Below are 26,965 nucleotides of genomic sequence, written 5' to 3' on the forward strand. Positions count from 1 at the left end.
GTAGATGTTTGGTGGTTAGAGAGTATCTACAGGCCTTCCTCATAGCATGCATTCTTTTGATTATTAATGTCTTTAGAAGTAGGAAGGAAGAATTGCTTCCCACAGCATCAAATACATTCCTTCCTGAAGAAAGGTGGATGCCAGGGGAGCTGTTTGGAGGATGAAGGTGACTGTACAGGTGCTTTTGTTGAAGAAAAGCAAACGATTCTATATGAAATTAGCAGAATATTCACCAGTGTAGCTGCTTAACATTTGGAAAAACTGGAATAGAGAGATGCATGTTATGAATAACAAAGCAAAGTAGATATTTAGAGAAGGGAAAAGCACAGTCACACTAATCTCTTCTGTAGCTACTACTAACTGACAAATGCTGAAGTCAGCAGAGGCTGCCAAGATGGCATGATGTTGGCAGCTTTAGAGTGAAAGCAGTTCTCTTTAGTGTTGGATCTGGACATTGTCATGAAATAAATAGGAAAAAAATGGAAATTTCACATTTGCCATAAAAATGTATTATAAAGGGGATCGCTTCCCTGGAAATGTTCTTTTAGTTACAAAATAGATATTTCTGTAAATTTCCCAGGGCCATGGAGCACTTGAATAGTGCTTGTGTAATTAGAAACCGATGTGTTATTCCAGCAGTGTTGTCTTCCCGTGGAAGACTGCTGCTCAGAATCCTTTATATAAGTATTAGGTGAAAATATAATGAATTTTAGTTTGGAAACAAATTACTATTACTTGAGTATTAGCTTTATGTATCTACGCTTGCCCAACGTTGCTTAAGCTCTTCTTAGATGAGAGAACTAGCCTGTGTGTATGTCGCCTTTGCTGCATACAGTATTTTGGATTGCTACACGCAGCATGTCTTTCCATCAGACTTCTCTGGATATTGACAATTTCAAAAATGTACCAGTTTAGTATAATATTATATTATTTGGTTTCACAGATACTGGGATTTTCTTTAACAGCAATTGTATTTCTACATCATAATACAAGGTGGAATCTTTTCTATACAGTAAGGGTTGCGCACAGTGACAGTTAAGACAGATACTGGTACCATCTTGGCAAGGCTGTTCCAAATGTTGCCTTTTACATAAGTGTCCTTAATGTCCAGGCCCTATGAAAGGAAGGGGGAGAGAGGGTAAGGACTGAAAGACCAAATAAATACAACTTAAAATATAAAAGCTTTCAAATTTCTTTTCAGATCGTGAATGTGTCACGGTTAGTTGGTGTTGATAACCCTGTGGAGCTGATCTATTTTGTGGAGGACCAAGATGGAGAGAGGCTCAGTGCCCTGAAGTGCTCAGATCTGATGAACAGAGTTGATATCCAGCGGGCCGCAATCATCCTTGGATACCGCATTGAGGGCACCGTTGCGCAGCGTAAGCTCTCTCAAATCCACACTCATGCCAGCAAAGAGAAACAGCAAGGGTGGCATTGATTTTTAGATTATGGCAGTGCACAGTGCTCACTGTTGCAGTGTTTCATTCTTGGAATGCCGCAATTTTTACAATCCTGAGGAGATAGCTTTTAGCAGTCTGGTGGTGAGCTATGTGATGTTGCTTTGCTTCTTGAAGACTGCTGAGCTTAGAATTGCAACAAGACCTTAAGTGCAAGCTTCACTGCATTCACTTCAGTGCTTGTGGTAGAAAAAATACTGTGCTAACTAGATACCTTCTTGGCATTTTCATCTCCTTCTGTTAGTCCAGTATTTCTGTGCACCTTATCTTGTCCAGGAACTTGCACAAAACCCACGATTGTGGGATGGGAGAGTGTCAGTGTGAAATGGGTGTTTCCTTTAGCTGAGTAGTGGCAGTGAAGTTTAACACAAGTCACTATTTTTTGTTTGTCTGAATTATCATTTCTGTGGGAGAAAGATGTAGGCTAATGCTTCTTGGGGCATTTGGGAGGATATAAGCAAAAAGAAATAGATCCTTTCCTTCATTGAATACAGTTGACCTGATTTTTATTTGTTTGTCCATCAGTCATATATAAGTAATGTGATCTTTTAATAAAGATAATGTTAGAGTAACGTGGTCTTTTACTAGAAACACATCAGAATAACAGTGACAGGTCATATAAAGTCATATAATGACTTTATTTAGGAAGGTTGGTATATAAATAATTTGTGGTAGGGAGCAAGGCTAAAGACTTTCTCAAAATTCCATGTTCTCATTAGGAAAGAAACTTCGAAGTATTTTAAAACAGTAGCAGACATTTATGTGATCTACAAAATACCTAACTGATAGGAATGCTTAATTACCTTTTCCCTTTTCTCTGCTATATGGAGGTATGAGTTACGTTCTACCACAGGGTATTTTGCCAATAGAACAAACATGTCTGATTTTTAAAATTCTCTGCAGAAAGAAAAGAAAGAAAATAGTAATAATTGCACCATCTGGATGGGTTTCTAAATTCTGTCCCTTATTGAAACAGTGGTTTAAAGATAGGTCAGAAGCTCACAAACATCTGCTTAATATCTGTTAATGGACTGTAATGCTGGTTAGACAGAAATGTAAAAAGTTGCAAGAATAAATTCCCTTTACATAAATCAGTGTTGAACAAACTTCATGAGTGTTTTTGGATTATCCTGCATGTTGAAACTTGTTATCTTTGACATGTTATTAGAAAGTTCTTTTAAGATGCATAGAATCGTAGAAATTTTTTACATATTTCTTCTTATTGGAAGAAGCTACATAAAAAAAGGTTATTTTAATAACAGAAAATGTAATGACATAAATGAGCCGTTAGATGTATAAAATATTAGAATTATAATACGTTCCTTTAATGTCTAGGTTCATCATTAGAATGGCTATTAATAAAATGTTATGTAAAAATAAGTTGGCATTATTTTTAACTTGAAAATGTCATTTTAAGAAAGTGCATCAGTTTGACTAGAAATGTATTACTGCTGTGGTTTTTAGTCGTACATATAACTACTATGCAAAATAGAGCAAATGAAAGTTTTGTGGATTCTGCCAGTTAGCTGTTTACAAGCATGACTGGTTCGATTACACTTCCCAGTAGTTTTGTCTTCTTGTTTGGGGCTAAGGGATCTCACAGACTGACAATGAAACAGAGAAAGGAAAATAGGCTTAAAAAATGCAGAACTATACACCGTGAAGAGGAGGGTCTTACTGATTTCAAATTGCCACTGATTATTGATGGGGAAGGTAACAAAATATATTACTAAAAAGAAGAGGCAGCTGATAATACTGCTTAAAGCAGGAAACAAGCAATACTATTGAAATGTCCTTCTCACCTTGCAGTTAGTGGTAAGTCATTTTTCTGCACCTGTTTCACTGTGTCAGCTCAGTTTCAGGTTGCAGAATGATGAAAGGCAGAAGTGCATTTACGTTAGTATTTTAAGCACATGTCTTCAGAAGGAGGTAGGCCAGGACAATCGATCACCTGCCCCATGCTTCCTGACCATGACATACGTTAACTTATAGGTGGTATGACATTTCATGTCATGTGTAACTGGTTTCTGATAAATGCCTTAACTAACATCTACAAGAACATAAAAATATGTAACCCTTAAGCGTCCTCAGTTTAAAATATATAACCACATAATATTGCTGTCTTCCTTTTAACTTCACAGCTGTGGAGAAGCTGAAGGAGTCCACCTCAGAGTCACAGAATAGCAACCTATGGATTATTGTTGGTGTGGCAGTCCCAGTTGCAGTGGTCCTTCTGATCGTCATTATTTTGTACTGGAAACTTTGTCGAACAGACAAACTGGAGTTTCAGCCAGACACGATGAGCAACATTCAGCAGCGACAGAAGGTAAAAGGGGAAGCTGTGCTGAGAGGAGCTTGATTATTCTGAGCAGAAATAAATGTGGGAGTCTAGGGAACACCCAGAATCCTTAAATAGCCTGTGGAAACAGTTTCAAAGCCTTCCAGTTAAGGAAAAAATTCAAATTATAGTTGAAGTCAAGAATCCCATAGTGTTTTATTTGTTCTCCTAGGCATATGATATTGCATTTAGACAGATACGTCCTTCAGAAATGTGGGCACTGAGGTTGAAAGTAACCTTTCTAACCTTTCTTTATCACTTCAAGGCTCTGGCTAGGATTGAGTAAGAGGAAGTGTACTGAGTGTTGAATCACTGACCTTGTTTTCTGCAGAGGGCTGAATTTTTCTTTGGAAAGCTTCTGCTGAACTGATTTGACAGCTAAACCACACCATCCATTGTACCTCATGCTGGAATTAGAATTTGCTAGAGCCTATCCTTGCTGCTCCGCATTCTGCCAGGGCTCATGTCACTGTTGTGAGAGCTTGTTGCAGGACTAAAACTTCAATTAGTGAATCTGCATGAGACTTCATGGGTGAGCATGTCGACTGGACTGTTGGAGGACTGGGTTAAGATGGTGAGGAATTCAGAAGTCTGTCTTTTTCCTGCCCAAGACGGTAAATTAAAAAATATGTGACCCAGGATTTTCACAAAGTCTGTATTCATTAAAAAAAATGGAGAAGTGACTAAAGGGTTACAAATCCTACTTTTCCTTTTTACAACTGGAAAGAACCAGGCTGTGTGTCAGAGGTGGTTATTACTGATTATATTTTCAGAGACGTTATAAAAGGTAAAATAATCTGCCTGTGCTAATCCTGTAGTACTGTAGTCGTGTTCTTGTACTGTCACCTCATGTTCAGTCATATAGTTCTATCTGTAACAAGCCTTGTCTGTAGACCATGCTCTCGTTCAAGATAATTAATGATGTGAAAGACGAGAGAAGCAGGAAGCAGTTGCACTTCCAAAGCAGTCAGAACAAATCAATAGTAACTTCCTCTTGTGTTGCCATTGCAGATTTAGTGTGTCAGAATCAAGGTCGGCTACAAGTGGTACCCTTTGATGAACTTCTCCCCCTGGTACCTTGTTGCACCTGTACTGTGGTAATACATAATGTGGATTTTGATTGAAGAAGTTCCACACAGTAGTTTTGGCTAGTGTGAGAAGGGTCATACAAAAAAGCAGGAGAGGTTCTTTACCCTTGGTACACTATTTCATCACATACATTTTCACTACCCTTCTGCTGGTGCAAGATTTTTGTAAGAAAGCGGTCGGTTTGGCTGTAAGGCCAAAAACATCTTTTGTAATTTTACTTTCTTTTGGGAAAACGGCTCCATTGTTTTTCTCCATTGCTTCCACTGTATTCCTCATCTTAATCATTCATGAGTCAGAAGCCTTAAACTTGTTTGTATGCAAGTCTCATTTCAGTTCGCCTAGGGAGCCTGTCACTTTGCCTTCTTTAGGCAAGTCACTGCAAGCCAACCAGAAAGAACCAGAATGGACATTTAGTCCAGTCCTGGTGCTGGTGGATGGCTCATACTTTAATACTAAATGAGATAAAGCAATAAAATAAAAAGTGTCTTAAATTTTTATCACTTAGCACATCAAATAACTGCCAGAATCTACTTTGAAAACCATTTCCCTCCTTTACCCAAGATCCAGAACTAGAGTCATACTCTTTCTTAGTAGCAAGCTGTCTTTGGGATATCTTTGTGTGGTCAAACACGGGTTGGTATTCCAGATCGGAATAAGGCATACTTAACAGGCACTAAAGACCTTCAGATAATCATAACAGTGTACAAATGATGAGGGACATTTGATCTGGTCCCACCCTTTAAAATTTTGTGTGTTTTTTATACTTTTTATTACATTAAATGCAAAGAAATCATCAAAGGATTTAGGCCTGTAAATAAACTTGAATTGAAAAATTGACTGGGGCTCCCCATTCCTCACTGTACCCACAGTTATTCCATTCCATCTTTACAGAGCTTGACTTTGGTACCAAAGTGAAGCAAAAGCCTGTACTACATCTCTAAATGGAAGGATATTTAGGTTAAAGATCTGTGTTTTTCTCTTGGAATCAATATTTCATTGGTGAAATCCATAAAGGGGCACTTACAGTGCTCGCTCTTCTCGCTTCCATTAATCTTTAAAAAATTTTCTTTTAATGTAAATATAGAAATGGAATATATAAATATCAAAGTATTTCATTAGCATATGCATGGCATATCTGTACTGGCAACTGAAGATAATTCTTTTCAACCATGTGGTAAGTCTACAATGTGGATCGCACTTGAAAATGTGTGTTGGTTGGAAGACAGTAACCTGAGACACCTTTTTCTTGTTCAGATGAAATAGGATATCATACTGCACTGGTGGATCTTTTTTTCAGCATGTTTAATTAGCCATTTTAACATAGCAGATCAGTGGGCAGCATAATAGTCTGTTAGAGTTCACAGTAGCAGCTGATAGCAAATTATGTCACCTGTGACTTAAAAGCCTGGAACAAGGTTGGGAGTGGGGTGGGAGAAAAGCCTGTTTGCTTCATGCTGCCAAGGAAAGACTTTGCCACTAAAAGGCTGATTCCTTGAAATGTCAAGAGAGAGAACTTCTGTAAATGTACGGTAATGCAGATTACATAAGTAAGACATAAGTTTTGCAGCAGCTTTTTATTGTCAGTTTAGAGTCTCTTACAAATTTGCATTCTTCTCTTCAGAGAGGTGCTTTAGAGATGCTGCATATTTTCAGGATTCTAGAGTCCCATGTGTCATCTAGTACCATGTTTTCTTTCTTCCTTCTTTTCACTTAATCACTTAATTCTGGTTTTAAACTCCTGCTTTGTCCTGAAATATTGTGATATGCACTCAGACAATATAATTATTTGAGTTTTAATTTTAATCTTCTATATGTAAAGGTTTACTTTTATGGAGCAGGTGTGATTTCTGTGTTTCTGTGGCCACCATTAAAAGTAAGTCATATGCTGCATACCCTCACAGTCTATGTTCTGGTGGAGCAAACCAGTAGTATTTTCTGTTGATGCTAAGACCCTTCCTGCCTTTTGGGTGTGCCCCAATGGTACACATCAGTGAAGGTAAAAATCACCAGGTAGTTGCATTATGCAAGAATCCATTCACACTGGCCAGCATATCATACCAGCACAGCTAACCTGCTTTGGTCCCAAATCTGCTCTGTGGACACCCCTTTAGAATATTTGGGTCACATTCCCTCACTTTTGACTGTTGATAATAGCGTATTTTCCACTTCAGCAGGCATAGCTGTGTCGGAAAATACTCAGACCCTGCGGTGACAAATCTGCAGAAGTACCCAAAATTGCATCTGTTATTTATGTGCCGTGGCAGCCCTGAAGCTGGGCTTGAGTCCATTTTTGCCGCTTGTCCCTATCCTCAAGGCCAGGTCACTCTCAAAGATAAAGTAGATAATACAAAGATAATGTTTCTTCTAAGGTGGGGACATGGGCAGGGTAGACTGTTCTATAGATTAAATGTACTGTGCCACTCTACCAGTTTCTGTTCTTTCCAGTTTTCCTTCTAGTTTCATCACAGGATCAATGTGTTGTAGATAGGCTGACAGATGGGTCTTTCTTAAAAAGACTCATAATGTTATTTTTTGCAAAGGATATATAGAGAGCCTGAACTCAAACGATAGCAAGGAATGTTTTACTTCTGCATAGTCTCAGAAGTCTGCTACTTCAGTGAACATAAACATAAATACATGTGAGAGGAGACTTTTGGGGGAACTGATGCTACGAAAACCAGGTTTGAAGATAATAAAAATACTGGAACTCGAACAGACTCTGCTTAGGTAATCAATTCCTCTGCCTCAGAACAGGACTAACAATACCTGAAAAATATTAGATTACCTTTTTCATTTTGGAGATTAGATGGGAAAACATGCTTAGATCAAAGTTATTTGGACCCTTTTTAAACTGGGAGCTAAGGAAGCAGGTCAGAGCAGTGAATTTCTATGCAAGATTCATTGGTCTGTGCAAGGATAATTCTTTTCAAGAGATGGAACTAAGATATTTAAAGGGCACATGAAGTATTCATGACATGTTCTGTAAGCCATAGCATCCTACTGGAAATTCACCTTGATGTGATCTGGGTTACTGCATAGGATAAAGATGTCTTTGGAAGTAAAAAGATGCATAAACAGCATTTTTAAATTACAGGATTTTCTCTCTTGCCATTGCCTATATCCACCAAAACATTGTCTCAACCTGAGCTTTTTTACTTGCAGAAGTGGACAGTTGAATTTATGCCATGGGTTATTTTTCTTCTTAAAATAAAAATGCATAAATATCTTTAGTGCTCAAATCATCTTTCTGCTCTCTACTGGACTACTGATGTTTTTGTGCAAAAAATGCCCTCAACCCTTTTCTTCTTCCCCAGGGAGAAAAAAACCCCACATTCTACTTGTTATCTGTAATGGAAACAAAGTTGCTAATGTTATTTCTTTCTCTATGGACACCCAAAAATTAAAATGGAACCTGGTTAAGTAGAGATGTCACTTTCCCTGCTGTGTACAAGCATTTGGAGAAAAAAGTCGAAGCCCTTGCTAGGATTTTTCAGAGTTAGTTTCAGCTCTAGACAGTTACTCAGGGAAAGGCTCCCTGCCCTAATGACAAGAATCTCACACCTGTAGACAAGCTCATTGATGGTTTATTTAGAAGGTCTCAGATGCTCTCCTGTAAATGCTGCGCATGCTGAAGTCATGGTCTTTGCAGTGCTAACTTGGAGTGATTTGCTCAGCTCCTAGTTTTTCCAAGGGTACATCCTAGAACCCTAGCGGGTAAAAAAAGGCCTGCTTTTCCAGCCAGGAGTCACTCTTCTCTGGGGCCCTCTTTGTGCCACCGTTGTTCTTATAGGCTGAACATGTTTCTCTGGCTCATTGTCCATCCTGTATGTCCACGTGTGGGAGAGGCGGGGTGGGTCAGTCCCTGCGAAGCTTAGGACAAAGCATATGGTACCTTACCTCTCGGTGAGCAGTAGCACAGGTGGTGCCGGAGCTGGAGGGCTGCCAGTTTGCATCGTGTGCCAGCAAACCTCAGCTTATTTGTGATCACCCGGGGACCATTACCAGCCCTTACATTTCTGCTCTAATCCACGCTGTTTCTGACAGCCAGCCAGACCTCCCTGTGTCACTCAGTTACAAGTAATGAGTCATGCATTCTGCAAGATGTCTTAGAGAAGCTTGTCTGGATTTTTATTTCCGCCCCCCCAAGCAGGGATATCTGATATCTGCATCTCATGTGTCAGGTGTAACTTTACACCTCTGAATTGAGAGTTTTGCTTATTATTGTGTATTCAGTAGACTACATCTTGGATGTTCCCAGGATCAGAGAGGCCAGCCCTGCTGGAGGCTAAATACTAGGCTTCTGCTCCTGATATAAAGAATTCTTGTGATGTTTTGACATCCTGTAATGCTTTTGTTCATCTGTATAATGTCGAGGCAAGAGCTCTGCATTGCAGAACAATTCCAGTCAAAAGATACTCATGTTAAGAAAGGCAACTGACATAAATCTTACAAAAACTACTTGAAAACTGACGTGAGTTTCTGCGAGAGATTCATGTCTTCATGTCTGTGCCTACTGTTTGCATAACAAATATCATTCATTTCTAATAGCAAGCTTGACTAACTATCCAAAATGTTGTCCTTTTGGAATTGGCATACAGGTTCTGCTTTAGAGTCAATAGCTGGATTCTAACAAGCAACACAGTATTCAACATCTTAATTATTTCTTAACAATACATTTCTCTCATGGCAATTCATCTGCATGAGCTTTTTTGTAGTTATTCTTCTTCTGTAATGAGGATCAACTATTCATAAATTGTAGTAAAAAGATACCCCGCTTAGATATACTGCTTATACTGATAGATACAAAAAGTAAAATGTCTCCATCTGCTTTTTTACAAGCATATGAGTTAGTTGTCTTGAGGTCAGGCCTAAAGGCCAGCTAGCGCAGGAGCCAAAAGCAAAAGCCCGTAGAAGGGAACTAAAACAGGGCAAGTACATGTGATGCTTTGCCTTGAGTAACTCTTCAGCCTCCAGTTATTTGTGTCTCAGGGACTTTCTGTAGAACTGACAAGATATAGCAGCCTTCAACAGATTTCTCTTCCATGAATTTGTCCGGTCTTTCTAAACCCATCTGAGCTGTTGACAGGAATTTCCACAGCATGTTATGTGAAGAACCATGTCATCTTGTTTTGTCTTACTTTTATCCTGCCACCTCTTTGTTTTCTGTGATGTTTCTTAGTCCTTGTATTGAAGGGAGCAGTGAACAGCTGATTTGTGGGCCCCTGCTCCTTGCCAATACTGACTTTACAGATCTCCCTCACATTCTCATTTCCATAAACTCTTTTTTCCAGACAGAGGAGGCCCAATTTTCTCATCCCTTCTTTTGAACTGACCTTTGAACCAACTGCTAGCCTTTGAAAAAGCTGAACAATTTCGAATTCTTTTCCATCCTTTTTGAGAGGGGAAGACTAGAACTGAATATGTTATTCAAAATGTATGGATTTATAGAGTGACGTTTATATGGAGGCAGCATTTGAAAAGGACTTAAACAGAAAAATAATCCATTTTCAAAACATGGATAAACTTTATACCGTCCTAGACATAATAGTCCACTGAGACTACCTTAGTGCTGAGGAAATAAATTCTTTCCTAACGAAAGATGATAAAGAGTTTACTGTAGAATTTAGCTATTTTGGGAACAAGGAAGTGGGCCAGCATCAAATCATTGTAGACTAAGGTTTTAATGTTGCTAGTCACTCATAGCTTTGTTTCAGCAAGCAGATTATTTCTATGACATACGTGAATGCACTTTCTGTGTGAATTAAACCAATACAAAAATAAGTGAAAGTTGCTGACCTATGCTCTATCTTAAAAGTCTGTTAGCATTTTTCTCATTATTTTTGGAGAGAAAGTGTTTCTGGACTGTGTTGCTGTGTTCTCTGTCCAGACAATAAAAGCCGTGCTATGAATGTATTTTGCTCACAAGTTGAGAAAGGAGTTTTCTCAATTTATAATATATTATGTGTTGTGATACCTCTTTTAGAAGTTGCAGTTGACGTCAGAGTTGTGTACATGGCCGTGGAGGAGTCATTGGTTGACATAACTTATGGACAAAAGGCTAGTGGAACTGATACACAGCAGTGATCCTATAAAGTCAGTCATCTTTTCCTAACTTACTTCTGACACTTTTGTCCAACTGGTGTGCAAAGGAACCTCACCAAACTGTGATTAAGGTAATATCCACCCTGCAGCATTTCTGTCTGAGAAGGAAGGCTAAAACCGTATGTGATTCAGACACAAAATTCTGCCTGTTACAGCAGTTATCTCAGCAGCCTGTGGGCATAGATGTACTCAGAGTTAAGGGATTTCAACAACATGATCCCTCTTGTATTTTGCAAAATTTACTGAGCTGTCATGGTAATATTAGTGTGACAGGAAGAAATGCACAAAGGAATAGAGGAGGAATGATGAAAATCCATGAGAAGAATCTGTCTTAAGAAAATATTTCAGAACAGGTGTCTTGAGAATTTCAGGCTTTATAAAGTTTTGTAAGTTTGCAGGTTTCTTTATTTGTTTTTAATCTTACTCCAGAAGCAAAATTCCTGAGGTGGTATTTTTTGTGGAATTCTTGCTTTACCTACTGTTTGTTTGGCAGTTAGCAGTAAACCGCAGATTTGACTATTCAGAGGAGGGGAGGAGGGCCAGAGGCTGTACACGATCTTGTCCTGATTTTCTTCTGCACCAGCGCTGGCTATGCCATACACTACTTCTCCCCAACTTGATGGTAGAGGCCCATGCAACCGTAAGCATGTTTTTTCTCCACAAGGACAGGTTTGCTCAACTGCTTTACATATTCCCACTAATGGTGATAGTTGACAGAAGTGCTATTGCGATGACCAATGTGAGATGTAATATGTATGAAGAGGTACTTGGTCAGAGATGAGAAAATGGGCAGCATTTTGTACACGCAACTCCTTTTTTTGGCCCTCAGATCTCAAAATCCTGCTGCTTCTTGGGATGGGGCTTGTCATAGAGGATACAGGCTGGAACACTCCGTAGTGGAAGGGTGATGGCATCCCACCTAAGAGGCAATATAGTGAACTGCCATTGCACATATACTTCTTTTTACATACATACACAGTTATCAAGTGAAAGTATTTAAATCAAATTAAAGACCTTTTTTTTCATTTGGAGCTCAAAGGCATTTCCTAAACCAGCAACACTGAAGGATCGCTCTGCACATTTCTTAGTGATGTTTAGTAGTTTTTTTTAAAGTAGACTGAAAACGAATTTGTGCTGATGGCACAAGTTGGTTGCATCATATCCCATTTGATAGGGAAATTGCACCAATGGCACAAAAAGACCTTGAGGAACACAAATGGGTCTTCTTTTAATACACTTTTTTCATTAACAAAGGTTTCTTTTGTCTTAAGTCGGAAATACATTATTTTTATTGAATTGCATGTATAATTTGTATGCATACTTTACGGGCAGTCCCTGGGTATGATCCCAAAGGGTTTTATGTTGCAGGGAAATGAAGTAAACAAAAATACAGAGGGTATACTTATGTGCATAAGGGGTAGGAATGATATTAGAAGAATGAGCTGAATAGGAAAATGAGACTGAGAAAGGTGAACATGCATCAGTATTTCTAAATTCTTATTTATTGGTAGGTGTTTTAAATATCTCATGGAACAGTCACTGCAAACAATATGGATGAATTATTCTTGTGGGAGGAAGAAGTAGGTGCCATCTTGGATGGGATAGTGGAAGCATGGTGAAACAAATGAGTTAAAATTAAGAAGACCCTAGCAAGCACAGTAGCAGGTGCAAGGAATTGTCCTTACCGGTGCATCGTGAAATTAAGACAGTAAATTCACACTACCCTATGCTATGGTACCTGGGTATACAGAGAAAGGTTCAGTGGTATGAATCCCAGATAAAGGAAGGCAGTTTGTGATCTGTAATTACTTCAAGACATCCTAAATCAAACTGACATCTTAAATCCATATTGTTTTTAAGAATACTGATTCTCATTGCCTTGCTGCATTAAAACTAGCAGATTTAAAAACTTTTTTTTTCTGTAAGGTTTCTTTATCCTGTCATTTTGGTAACATTCCATGTTCTTGCATGTTAGTAAAGTCATAACTCAGCAGGACTTGGAACAGCTCTCCTGTGAGGACAGGCTGAGAGAGTTGGGTTTGTTCAGCCTGGAGAAGAGAAGACTCCAGGGAGACCTTATTGCTGCCTTTCAGTGCTTAAAAGGGGCCTATAAGAAAGATGGGGACAGACTCTTTAGCAGGGCCTGTTACAAGAGGACAAGGGGTAATGGTTTTAAACTAAAGGAGGGGAGATTCAGGCTAGACATGAGGAAGAGTTTTTTACAATGCGGGTGGTGAAACCCTGGCCCAAGTTGCCCAGAGAGGTGGTAGATGCCCCATCCCTGGAGACATTCAAGGCCAGGCTGGACGGGGCTCTGAGCAACCTGATCTAGTTGAAGATGTCCCTGCTCATGGCAGGGGGTTGGACTAGATGATCTGTAACGGTCCCTTCCAACCTAAACTGTTTCATGATGACTTCTTTACAGGGATACCTGTCCTGTGGATAGCTTATGTACCAACACTGAAGTTTTATTTTTGAAATTATATTTAGCTCCTTTGTTTCCTTAGAAATTTATTTTAACAACTTCTGCTCAATGGGTCTGTCTCTAAAAGGAACAAGGAAAGTCTGTGGTATAAAATTAAGAGAAAATATTCTTAATACATTATTCTTCATATTATGTGTAAATTCAAATGCCACTTGTAGTAACTACAAAAAGAATACTGAGTAAGTGTATTTCTTCTCTTCTGCTTTTTGCTGAAATTATTCACTGACCTGTGCGTGTGGTATTTGTTTTCTTGAGGAGACACATTATTGACATTCCCGGTGTGTCTCTGCATTTAGCAAAACAGTATATTGGCAACCATATTATATTTCTGTGACTTGAACAGTACTGAAAGTATTAGCTGCTTTAATAGAATAAGTCTTGACCAAGGTGCACAGGCTTTGTAGGCCTCTGCAGAAATTATTTTCTTTTTCTACAAATTGAGCTTCAAATACTTTTTATCTTTCAGTATGTAACAATGGAATTAAAGCACTGTCTTGACTTAACAATTTGAAATTATCTTCTTGTTAGATTTCCGCAGGTTCTGCATTTGTATAATAATATAATGCCTTACAAATGCCATAGCTAAGACATGTTCATATTGGTGGTAACCTTCAGAGTAGTTTGTCTTTTCCCTTTCACAAATATATAAAGATAAAACAAATTAAAACCTTCTCTAACAACTTGCATTTAAAACAACAAATCTTTACTAATACTGATTTTATGCAGTGTTAGTTAAAGGCACTTGAGGCTGTTAAAATGGGCTCGTTTTCAGCACCTGAATAGGTAACGGTATCAGCACAAACGTACTCTTAAAAAGAGATTGTACTATTTACGTGGTGGTGGTGAAGTTATAAGTAGTGGATGACTGATCCACACACAGTATTTTGACTACCTGTTCTAAGATGAGCAGAGTTTGTCCAATCTGGTACACTATATAACTTGATATAAACAAAAGGAAGAATGTGGCAGGTGGTACACAGAAGTTCATAAAAAAATGTATTGTAGGAAGCCTCTTGAGTCTGGAACAACACTGTTCATGCATTCCACTGAGTCTCAGTGATCTGACCATCTAGTCTTTCAGAAAGCAGAGCTGCGTTTCAGTGTCTTTCAGACACTTTTCACAGAAAATGTAGATTTTGGTTGATATCCATTCTGAGTTAAAAGTCATCAATCTTGCCGTGGTCTAAGAGGTGAGATATCAGCAGTGTAGTTGGTTTTTTTTTAAGAAAACAAAGTGGGTTTCTGTTGGCATTGTTTCTGCAGTAGTAATTATATTAGTATTTCTATTTCTCTAATAATGGTTATTATTTTTAATAAATAATTTTGTCTTTTTTTTGTTGAGGACCATCTTTTCATATTCAGTCATATATCAGGTTTTTTATATATGTATTTTCATTTTTTGTTCATATATGCAAATACATATACACATACATTCTGTTCATTTATTGACTGTAGTTGGTAGTGCCAACTTTAGCTTTTTTAGCAGGAGATATCTAGAAATGTTATTATTTGGCTGTACAGAACTCTGCAAGATTTGAATCATTCAGGCCCAAGTTTTCTGTTAAAGTGTCAGTTTTGTACTAATTTTTTTTTTACAGTGGCAAGAAGAGCTTCATCTTTTAAAGAACAAGGCTAAGATAAAATAGAATGCTCCATCCAAATTTAAAAAATCGTTTTAGAGAGGCTCTAGTGGATGTTCTCAGCCTTTGGGGGTGCGGGATGGGGAAAGAAAGTAAACAGAAGGTTGTTTTGTGTGAGGGAGATGCTTTTGCCGATTCAATGGGGAATTGCCCATTTCTAACTAATTTTTAGACCTCTGGGAAGATGTTTGCATGAGATTGACAGAGTCTTGTTAGAGGTTTACCAGTTAAATTATCATAGGATTATACCTGTTCTGGGCGCATAAGCTCTGTAGAGCTGTCACTTAAAAACCAAGAGAGTTTTTTTTATCTGTTGCTGTACACAGAGGTTGTTACAAGGCCGAATAAAGGAATAAGGAGCACTGAGCCTCAGGCTCTTGGATAGTGTAAACTGGAACTGGCAGCTGGCAGGCAGAAGGAGAGAGGGGTGAGAAGAGTGTGATGGAGAGACTGGCTGTGCCTGTCAAGGAGTAAGACCAGATGAGAAGTTGACTTCCTGTAGCTTTAGGAAAATAGAGCCACAGGTTCTGTGGTGCCTGCACTGAGTGCTTCTTGAGGCCTGGGATGGTGAGACCTGAGACTCGGCAGTCCTCTGTTGCCAGCAAATGTCCGTGAAATCCACTTAAAAAGTCTCAGCCACCCTAGCTGCAGATGTGCGTCGAATAATACATCCTTTCTCATCTTGCATTCTCTCCTTTCATTCTGTATTTGCTGGCTTCTGCATATGAAATGAGATGGGCATCCTGGTTCTACAAGTAACATTTGTAGATTCTACCCAGCTTTGACTTACAGTGGAATGCCCAGCCTATGCCAAGGATGCTGCAGGGTGGCAGAGAGCAAGAGAGTTCCTGTGGAAGAAACAAATTTATGATTTTTGTAACTCAACACTCTATTGCAATGGTTGTACATGGGAGGATCCAGTTATGATTGTTCAGATAATCTTAACTGTGCCTTTTCTTACAGTGTGAATGCCTGTCTTTGCAATACTAGCAGTCTTTCAATTCAGCTTCTGTGTGGTCTGTCTGCAGATAAACATTTGTGCATACATCTGCTGTGGTGCGCATACTTGTACACGTATCTGTTTCCGTAACTGTGCTTAGACTAAAGGTTATGCTTCAGCATAGTGCTACAGCTAGGAATAAGACTATTCAAAGTTGAAAGTTTGAAAATTTATATGTTTGCATGTTACTTTTCTCCCCAGAGGGTTTACAAACCCAGTATGTTAGAGTTAACTCTAAGGTAGGTTGAAACACATGCTTGATGCACACAGTAATCTAAATAAAACCATACTCGTTATTTCCTAGTCATTTCATTATTTCTAGAATGTTTGTCTTTTTAGTCCTCCCTGCTCACCCCACCTGTTACTCTATTCAAAAAAGTGTAGTGTCTTTGCAGGTAAAGTCAAGGGGGCTTAAGAAAGGGTAGAGGAACACCACTTGTGTGTGTGTGTGAAATAATTGTGCTTAGCACATGGTGAAGCCTGGCATCATCTTTGGGGCAAAGGAGGCTGGAGTCAAGGGAGGGGAATGTAGTGAAACAGAAAAAATGATCATTGAGTATCAGCAGCAGGGTTGTATAGGCACAAGGGTGGAGTATTTAAAGAGTTAGGCAAGCTGGCATGATAATTCTGGCAGCAGTGAGAAGTTCCTCCTCACAAGAACTTTGGAAAAAAGGCATAGAGATTTGGGTTCAGTTGTTTGGTTTGGTTTTTAAGCGAGCAAGAGCCTGAAGACAATGTTCAGCTCTCAGAGGGGGAGATGTTTCAGGAAGGATTTGATAGATGGCTATGACTCAAAAAATGCCAAAACAGTTACACTTTCACCTGGTCTAACCCAACAGTGCCTTTTCGAGTCAGTGGTTGCGACAAGTTGCATAAATTCAGTAATTATATCACCCATAATGCTGAAGTGAAGGCACTGTTGTGAAGCTCCACAAAAGTGGAATATAGTGGGAAATGTTCAGATCTGTTCAATAATTGGCTTACTCATTTTGTGAGAAATAAACTCTGAAACCTCAACCCTTTGGATAGTTGTTAGATTTTACAGGAGAGCTTTTGTTGCCATCTACTGGTTTAAATAGGCAGTTTGCTCTACTGCAACGCCCTTTCTAGGAACCATTTGGAAAATGTGTGCTTACTGAGAAAATATTTTGAAGAGATTGTTTCAGAATATTCCTTAGGCAAGCTTATCTTTGGCATGGTATCAGACGAGTATGTTTGTAGTTAGCTATGCTGTTATGCCAACCTTTATGAAAGGGGGTTCATTTAAACATCTGGAACCTGACGCACCCATAAACGCGCACTCCAACACATGCTTCACTTTGCAGGAAATCAGCCCTGGGAACACACAGAAGGTTTTATGCGTGTGCTGTGCTGTGTGTGTACATGTACTTTGAAAACTGGAGTTAACATTTCTTTCCACTTTCAACTTCCAAACTACATAAAATTGAGAGAGACTTGAAGAAAAACTTTCTTCTAATTAGTATTTCAGAATGTCTAATTACTCCAAAGACGCAAAAAAGTCAGCAGGAGAACTTGAAACTTGGAGGCTTGATTAAATTAAGTCTGAATCAAGTCACTGACAAGGTGAGACTAGCCTTTTTATAAATACAGTTAGGAAAATGAAAGGCCCAATTCTGTGTCTTTCTCAAGCAAGACACCCGTTGAATCCATAAACCCTTATTAAGATCTCTAGGATAAGTGTCTAATTTCTCAAAACTCCAAGGCCGTTTAAATATTTTTCTGTCTATTCAGTATGAAATTCCTAAGAGCCAGATCTTCAGTACTTTGCTGGAGGCATCCATGCTGGCTGAAAAGTCATTGCCAGGCTGCTGTATAATTCAGATCTGCAAAATGTTTCATCAGCTAAACCAGGTGTTTGTGCAAGAACTCCCAGACCTCCTGCAGATTTGGGGTGCTCAAAATGAGGAAGATCAGCGATGACATGTTACTCAAGTTATTTAAACTAACTTCACTCATTTTTGGAAATGAGAATCAGAAATGGAAACAATGAAACAAATGGAAAGATGACCTGGCAGTGGTAACCATTTCCGTCAGTACACAGGCATCTACAGCCTTGCACCCACAAGTATTCAAAAAGCTCCTCACACAATGATTAAATCTGAAGAAATAGCTGAGAAAAGATGTGGCAGCTACAGAAAGCTATTTTTAAGTAGTTTTGCTGATTAGGAGTTTTGAACTGTGTATCTTAAATAAGGTGACAGAATCATGGGGGGGGGACGAGTAGGGGGTGGTATTTTCCTTTTCCCTGCAGCTCTCATGTTCATTCCGGAGACTACCATATCCTGACCATCCTCCTAATGGTCATTGTCTGCAGATCTTCACCAAAGCCTTTGTTCTCTTTGTTGTCACTCATTGTTCCTGGTTTTTGTCTTTGTTCTTCTCTCACAGCTACAAGCCCCCAGTGTGAAAGGCTTTGATTTCGCTAAGCAGCATCTGGGCCAGCACAATAAAGATGATGTCCTGATTATCCATGAGCCAGCTCCTTTACCAGGACCTATTAAGGACACTACCCCATCTGAAAACGGAGATGTGCCCAGCCCCAAATCCAAGAATTCATCAAAGCCTTCAAAGACTGTTCGACACAGAGGGAGGTCAGTTCACAGAGGAAAAACAAGTTGTAGTAGATGCAAGTTTATTAATGGCTGGCAATTACTGTCTTTTTAAGGCAATTTCAGTGGACAGAACTGTTTTAGAGATCTGGGACTTGTGTTTTCTAGTGGGCTGTCAGTGTTACGCCTCGCTACGCATTCGTACAAGGTTGTGAGAATTTAGTGTCCATTTTTATCTTAGAGGCAACATGCCCAGTTAAAAGGAGTATTTAAGGCACTACTATGTTGGCTGGAGTCAAATCACTGATTGTTTAGTGGAAACATAAAGTTTGTGTTTTCTGATGCGTTCACTTTGTAGTGACCTTTAGCTACTAAGGCAATGGGTGGTTAAAAACAAGCAAAAACTAGTGACGAATAGCAGTGTGTTTCAGTAACATTAATAGTGATCAGTACGTACATGATAAGCTGGAATTTCCAGAAAAAAGCAGTATCTCAAAAAATCATGGAAGATTGCTAGTGTTTTTTGTTTGTGGCTATCTGGTTGCTCTCATATCAAGCCAGTTTTGTTTCAGAAAGGGAGTGAAAATTTACAGTTGTGCAAGTAGAGGAGTGTCTGTCAAACTTCAACAGTAACTTCCCAACCTTTTCCAAAAATCAAATGATGTGAATGTGTCTTGCTGGAAAGGATTATGTTTGTAAGATAAGTGGTCTGACAGAGCTATGCAGTAAAGAAGGATCTATGCATTTAAAAAAAAAATAAAAAATTAAAAAAAAAAAAGTAGGAAAGTAATAGATGGGGAAAAAATGGAGCCCTGAGGAGAGAAGTGCTATGGTGAGTCACAAACAGCTCCTCTCTGCTCCACTTTCTTCATCTCCCTTCCTCTCATTTTTTGCACTCCTTTGTCTCCAGCTCAGCATCCCCTGTGCTTTTACCTTCATGCTGTGACAGGTTGGGAGAAAGAAATGGTTCTTCCTGAGCTGCAGGAGTCTGTGACACATCTTGATCCTCTGCTCAAACTTCTGTGTTTCCTTGCAAGCTCCAGTTGCTCTAAGATTCTTGCTTCATCTTCCCTGCATGGGCTTCGCAAGCTCAGTTTCCACATTCTCGGAGCTCAGTTTCCACCTTCTCAGATGCTGAGACTGTCTTCCTAACTCCCTATAGGCCTTGCAAGTAGTAGACTACCAGTGGTACAGTGGAAGGTGGGCAAAATGGGAAAATAATGGAAGAAAAATGACCTAACTCATTATGGTGTAGCTTAAATTAAAACAAATGTAAACCTTGAGGACTAGTGGTTTTGTGTTTCTTTCAAAAATGGCCTAAGGCAGAGATGATACTTAAGGGGAAGGAAACGTATCTATATTTTATGCATATAAGAAAGAAATTTAAACTTGAGGCTCTTGCTGTATTTCATCTAGAATAATTCAGAAAATGAAGCAGGAAGAGTTTTCAGGAGCTAACATTATGGTGCTTCCCCAGAAGACAATAATGAATCATTGTTCAAATTTGGAACAAAGATATTTATTTTTTTAATAGCATCTAAATTCAAACACTTCAAAAAGGAGAATATCCCTCCTTTCCCTTATCCTCTGTTAAGAGCAAATCTCCCTTTAGGCTTAACTATGGAGATGTTACCATCATCTCCCTAACATGCTGACATGCCCATGTCAGCTCAAGATTTAAAACATTTATTCCCTGAGGCAGAAGTTGAAATGTGAAATGATAGCACAGTGTGTTATGTTGGTTTTATCTATTTTCTGTTTTGTGAGGAAATACAGAACTCAGTTCATCACAATGCATTTCAGGACTGTTTGTTGAATGCCAGGAAATACAGTGGTGATATGAGTAGACGTTCTGTATCTGTAAAAAAACAGCAAACAAGAAAAACAACCGACTTCAGAAAGCGTGGCATCTGTAGGCTCCAGCTGAGACTTGGACCTGTTGTTTTGGCTTGAGAGGACACAACTGCAAATTCCTCAGCACTTTTGATAATTGTTGAGTCAGCACTATTTATGTTCCTATAATTTACTTAGTGATAATTTAGATAGACTGAGAAAAGTGTATAAAAGAAAACAAGGCACAGTGAGGTGAAATGGAAAGTCAGTAACAGATCTGGAAAGGAAACTCCAGCCTTATACTCTGCTGAACCAAGACAAAGGTGATGGAGAGGATAGCTCTGCCCACCGCCTCCACCTTACAAAATGAGAAAAGATGCAATTGCACAGATCTGTAAGCTCATTGAGAAACACTTCTCTTTTTTTCCCTGCTATTTTTTTTTAATTGGGATGGACGACTTAGTATTACAGTCCTGCAGAGAAGAATGAAAGACTTTGTTCAATTATCAGTGCATTTTTCGGGGAGGAGGAAAAGGGGAGTTGAATTTGAAGCATTGCCTGCTGTGAGGAGTTGGTTTAACTTCCAATGAATTTGTCTGGCTGGGTGTAGTTATCTTAGTCTGTGTGCTCTAGGCAGGTTGATATTTAGCCAAGAGCTCCAGTAACTAGTTCAGATCTCCATCTAGCCCAGGCAAATCTTGCACTTCACAAAGTTAATGCACGAATAGAATCTGAATGTTCACAAGACAAAATGGTCACTAGAGACACTATCACAAAGGCTGGTGCCATATGAAAAGACAGGCTTTGCATCAGCTGGGCAATGCTGTATGCCCTGTATTTTTTCTGGTTTTATACTATCTGAATAATTTTACAGCTGAATTATTCTGTTGGGGAAAATCACAGTATTTCTGTATATTTTTTTTTCCTGTAATCACCCACAAAAAATATAAACACTGAGGTTGTAATTTGTCAGTAACAAATGTTTTTAAGAATCTCATGACTGCATGGATAAATACATAAAAGTGGCATATCTGAATGGCCCTACATTTAACTAGTCAGTAAAATACTCATGTGGACTTGTAGTATTAGCAAGAGAACAGCGAGTTAGCAAGTCTGAATATTAGACTAATTACCTGTACAGGTTTCTTATTTCTAATTTAATTCCTTTGTCTGAAAAAGTAAACTACTACTTACGAATGCAGAGTGTTTTCTTGAAGTATATTTTAGAGGAAAGATTAGTTAACAATCTTGTCACATGTGAATCCTGTTGCAGTCAGTTTTCACACACAACAACAGTAACATCGTTGCAATGAATATCTTAACTATGATAATTTATTATAAATTTACTTATAAACAGTGGAAAATATTAGCAGTCTTCACAAGATACTTTAGCATAGGATTCTTTGTGTGTGATAACTGTGCCCCTTTGCAAACTTATGTTGCATGTTGATTTGTTTGTTTTTTAATGTTTTTGGCAGAGTTTCGCCATCAGATGCTGACTCCACAGCAAGTGAACAATCCAGTGGGAGAGAGACTGGGGAAGAAACTGCAAGACCATCAACTGTTGCAAATGAAGGCAAACCACGCAGACCAGTGAAAAAGGGTATATTACTTTCTTTTTTGTCCTTGAGCAGTGCTTTACTCAGGTTGAAGAGTTAGTTACTTTAGTGCTGAGACTTTTCTAAACTCCTCTTTGGCTGTTAATTTTTCTGGTTTGTGTCGTGAAAAATTTCCTTCCTCTCCTCTTTCATGTAGTTTCTTCTCTTGAAACTGAAGATCTACACATTCATTTTATTCCAGCAAGCTTTTGAAACTAACTTCTTAGCAGGAATGGATCTTCTCCCCTTTTCTCTCCCACATACCTGCAGCAAACCTCTTTCCATTTAGACCTAATTGTGGCTCTCCTGGTAGCAATCTTGGAGTTGCATGGACAGTAGAGGTCACAGCAGCTTGATACAGCCTGGGTGTGTGTCCATAACTGTAACTTCAAAAAAAGTGAGATTAAAAAAAAAGGCCAGAGATGTAAACGTTTTACAAATAAGTTTTAATTCAGGCATCAAAATGCCTTAATGATTGTGCTTTAGATAAATGAAAATCCAGTGCTGGTACGTTAATAACAGTGACTTTTTTTGTAAAGAGCCATCCTCCTCCCATTTGAAGTGGCACCATCTGTCTTGGAGGTGCCCTAAGATATATTTCATTCCTCATTGAAAAGTTGACAAAATGCTGCAAACCCACTTTCATTTTTAAATTAAAACATTCTTCTAAATTCTTTTCCTGTTTAAAACTGTGTGGTTAACTGTGGCTACATGAACACTAATTGTTTTTTTTTCTTCTGAGTCTTTTGGGTTTAGATGGCTTGCTTCCTGCTTGAGGTTTTAGTTATTCAGTCTTTGCCTTGTATCACAATAGTCTTCCTAGAGAAAACTCTGATACTGAATTGTGAGCTTGTGATATCCCCATCTGTTCTTAGTATAAATGGCCTTGGTGGCAGCAGGAACTGAGAAGAAAAAAATACTGATGACATTGTGAGCAGTTTCTTTGGTATATTGAATGTTTTTTCCACATCCTCCTTGAAATACCAGCTGAGATGTAAAGATGACTACTGAGGACTGCAGTGCCAGTGAAATTCAGATATTAGCAGGCAATATTCAATTTTTGCTTATGTTGAAGAAAGGAGATTGAGGAATGTGTAAGATAGTTTATATAAACTTCTAGCTCATGAGTGGCTAAACAGCAAGCTAAATAGTGTATGATTCTTAGACTTTCCTAATGTGGACTGCTTCTGGAAGATCAAGGGTGAAGGAGCAGGCTTTCCTCTGTAACCAACATGCAAGAAAACAAAGCACAGCATCTGCTAATGTGACTAGAAAGTTAAACTTCCTAATAATTCAACACGCAGTGAATGCTGTATGTACTTTACACAATTTACAGAAAGAATATATTGTACTAATGCTGTATAGGTTTTCAGTGCTTTAGGTGTGCTCTAAGTACCAAAAGTCATGCCCACGTACATATATAAGAAAACAACTGTGCTGAGAGAGCTCATCTCAGGATGGTTTATGAGTTACTCCAACCTATCTGACTTGAATTCTATTGCCCTGATTTAGTGGTCTCCCCATTTCTTCATACCTGGAAACTCCATTTTTCTCTCTTCATTTTCCATCTGGGTTTAAAACCATTGTGTAAGATTTAACTTGTCCTTTTGGTGTAGAAGTGTTAGGTATTGATGCTTCTGAATTATCTGGGAAAGGCAGCAAGAATACTGTGTAAGATGTGTTCTTTTAACCTATCATGCCCTTCCTGCATCAAATATACTTTTCTTTTTTTTTCCCCCCTAGAATTTGGTGCCTCTAGTTTGGTAATCATAGGTACTATTTTTAGCATTCAGAATTGGAAGTCTGTGGAGAGCTCTCTGTCTGTTAAATGGCAGATTCAGCTCCCTTTTTTGTGCAGCTGAGGCTTGGCAGTTTGATCCGAGTTCATGCATTTCATTCAAAAGTAAATGCAATCATCTTACCGCTGTGTTTCTTTCCAGTGACTATTCCATCTGAATTATTTGTAATAATTACTGTGTTGTCTCTTCTTTTTCCTTTATGTTGTCAGGAGCAAACAGAGTGGGTAAGTAACCAGAGCTGGTAGTTGAGTACAAATATGAGTAGAGGTGCTGTGTTAGCTGCAGTTATATCTTAGGATTGGAAGGATTTGTCTTCTGAGTCTCAAAAAAAAAAAATTACTTTTGAGCTACTGAAGTATAAAAAATTCTCAGTAACACAAATTATAGTCATCCAATTGAGGCGTATTTTTCTAATTTCCTCCCAGTTCTTTCAAATTATTGAGGAAAACATCACTGTGAAAGAAGCAAAACTGAGGCAGCTGTTGGTCCTGAAACTAACTTTGTGTAAACAAGCTACACATATTGTTAGCATCTTTACTGGAAGCCCAAGAAGCACAAATATTTACTCACAAACTATTTTTTTCTGGTCAGGACTGAGACATAGCAAAGGCTGGGGCAGCAGAAGGCTGACCCTGTCTTTGATAAAACATACCATATCTAGAGATAATTTACGGACTGTGTCCTCTGATGGCAGTGTCCTTCTTGTAATACTCTAGAAGAATGGATATAAGGCTGACTATGATGCTTTCCATTGTTAGGTTTTTACAAGTAACAAATGAGAGTCATCAGCTGCATCCTGGGGACATAATCTACATGAAGAAACTGTGCGAAATGTATCTGAAACTGCATGCTCTGGCATGATTCAAATACCAGTGAATCAGGGGAAGATTTCCCTTGACTTTACGTGATTTTGGATTAGACTCTATGCATCTTGGTTGCTGTGTCCCTCGATTTTATTTCAAGAAGGTGCAGGGAGCCTTCCTCTATTGCAGCTGGGTTGGTTTTCATATGAAATCATAGCTTCCTGCAGAGCAATTAATTTTTCTGACATTTCAGTTCGATTAGTAGTTTCAACTCAGGGAACAGTGATGAACATCGATCCCTGACATGTGACCTGTATGGAATTGTTAAAATGTGTTTGGCCCATTATTTGGGTATTAATTCCTCTCCATTATTTTTCAGCATCAGCTGTCTAGTCTGAGATTTCATTCATATAGTTCCATCTGATAGCTTTTAAAGGAAGATTTTCTAACCATGGATAATCGTGTAACATAAGAACCTTGAAATGAGAAACCATTTTTATTCACTCTGGCAAAACTTCTAAAATAACTCGTTCATGTGTTGAGTTAGAAACCATTTCTCCTTTTGTCGTATGTTTGCAGCACTGTGCAGTTCCTGGCTTTCTTATCTACTTTACTGTACTTCCATCATGGTTTGTATTTAGAGACACATTCAATGTATGCACACAAAGAGGATTTAAAGGTCAGATGCAGCTTATGGGTTATTTTGTGTGTTTGTGTATCTTTTCTGAAAAAGAGAGTAACATACAATGTTACCTTACCAAAAGTTGACAGTGGGACTTTTGGACAGTCTTACAAAATGAGTTTAAGAACCACTTCAGCTAAGAGGCCTCTGCCAAGCACTTGTTTGTGTGTGCAAAAGGGAAGGTTATGAATGAAATTATAAAGATTCAGAGTGAATTGTCAGCATAATAGAACATTTTAGACCTTGCTAACCAAGTAATATGAAAATAACCATAAAATTTTTTGTTGGACCTTAGTGAACTTTGAGAACTGCTGTTCACAGGATCACAGAATGTTAGGGATTGGAAGGGACTTGGAAAGATCAACTGGAAACCTTGGAAAATGTTACTAATGTGTGGGAAAACAGGAAAGACGGATGCAGAAGTTTATATTTCCCTTGACTACAGGATTGCTCTGAGGGTTCCACATTAACTACATAATATGTCATGTGGCCCTCTCTGAGAGGCCATGCTTGCATGCTTCTAAGAAATCCATGACGATGGGGCTGTGAATATGACAAATGGTAAAGATCATATAAATAGCAACAGAAAAGAGATAGATACAGATCAGAGCAGTATCTGTTTTCTTTTCCATCTTGTCTGTTGGAGTTGCATCAAGTTGATCAACAATTGATTCTGTATCAGAATCAAATCAGATTCTCCTGATTTCAATCTGAGAACCACAACCTGTTATTAGAGTCTGTGCAAGGATGAGGGACTATGTCCCTCTACTCTGTTGTGTTCCTCCATGGGAGCAGTCACAAACCTTAATCTCTCATTGCTTGTATTTCACAGTGTAAAGCAGTTTACGAATTTGTGGTGCTACCATGTGGACAAGACAAAAGATTAATTTGCAAGTCTTCAATAGTTTTTGCAAGCCTAATCCACATAATGGTTCCTGTTGTAGGCATAGGCTCCAGCAAAAAAAAATACTTAAATATGTGCTTAACTGCAAACCACTGGAGTGACCTTACATATTCCAAGTCTTTTGAGGGAGATGACCCATTTCTGTTGATACAATTAGCTGTTGGCAAGACCAGGGCCACAACTTTCACATCTGTCAATTTCCATAACATCTTTTGCTGATTGTACTTGAGTTGATATAACCTCTTAAAAAAAATGCAGTGCGGCAATATTTGTGCACCTTGCTTAGTACTATGTGAACTGTTTATCCTGTCACAGAGAAGAAAACAGTGCAGTGAGACATCTTTTACTGCTCTTTGAACTTCCATTTGAGGAATTTGCATCTCCTTAAGTACTGATAAGAGGAACCATTAGCAGTTATGTACTTGGAACAGCTTTTTTTGAGTAAAGTAGATTGAGATTTTGGGGGGCATTGCAAATGCCAAGAGCTTGATTTACAGAAATAAAAAATGGCGGCTCGCCTTCTGGAAATATAATGGAAAAATGTTTATAATTTTCAAACCATTGGATAAACTTGTTGTACACTAAACGTGGATCAGCTGGAAGGCCTATAGGGCAAATTAAACACAGATGGAAAACAAGGCATATTCCTGCAGTGTAGCATCTGT

The 26,965-nt window shown here is 38.6% G+C and overlaps 1 protein-coding gene across 5 annotated transcripts in view; it reads left to right on the plus strand.

The window, feature by feature from the left end:
* Positions 1–26,965, plus strand: part of KIAA1549 (KIAA1549 ortholog) — a 143,632-nt gene that overhangs the window by 96,469 nt on the left and 20,198 nt on the right. For all 5 annotated transcript variants that reach the window (XR_010467486.1, XM_065038005.1, XM_065038024.1 and 2 more), the window contains exons 9-12: positions 1,202–1,379; positions 3,599–3,783; positions 18,521–18,723; positions 21,993–22,117. Coding sequence is in view for 4 of the 5 variants with exons in the window: in XM_065038005.1 (XP_064894077.1) it covers positions 1,202–1,379; positions 3,599–3,783; positions 18,521–18,723; positions 21,993–22,117 (691 nt within the window). In the remaining variant the exon portion in view is untranslated. The remainder of the gene's footprint in view (positions 1–1,201; positions 1,380–3,598; positions 3,784–18,520; positions 18,724–21,992; positions 22,118–26,965) is intronic.

The sequence above is a fragment of the Columba livia genome, chromosome 1 (assembly GCF_036013475.1).
Source record: "Columba livia isolate bColLiv1 breed racing homer chromosome 1, bColLiv1.pat.W.v2, whole genome shotgun sequence".
NCBI classification, from domain to species: Eukaryota; Metazoa; Chordata; class Aves; order Columbiformes; family Columbidae; genus Columba; species Columba livia.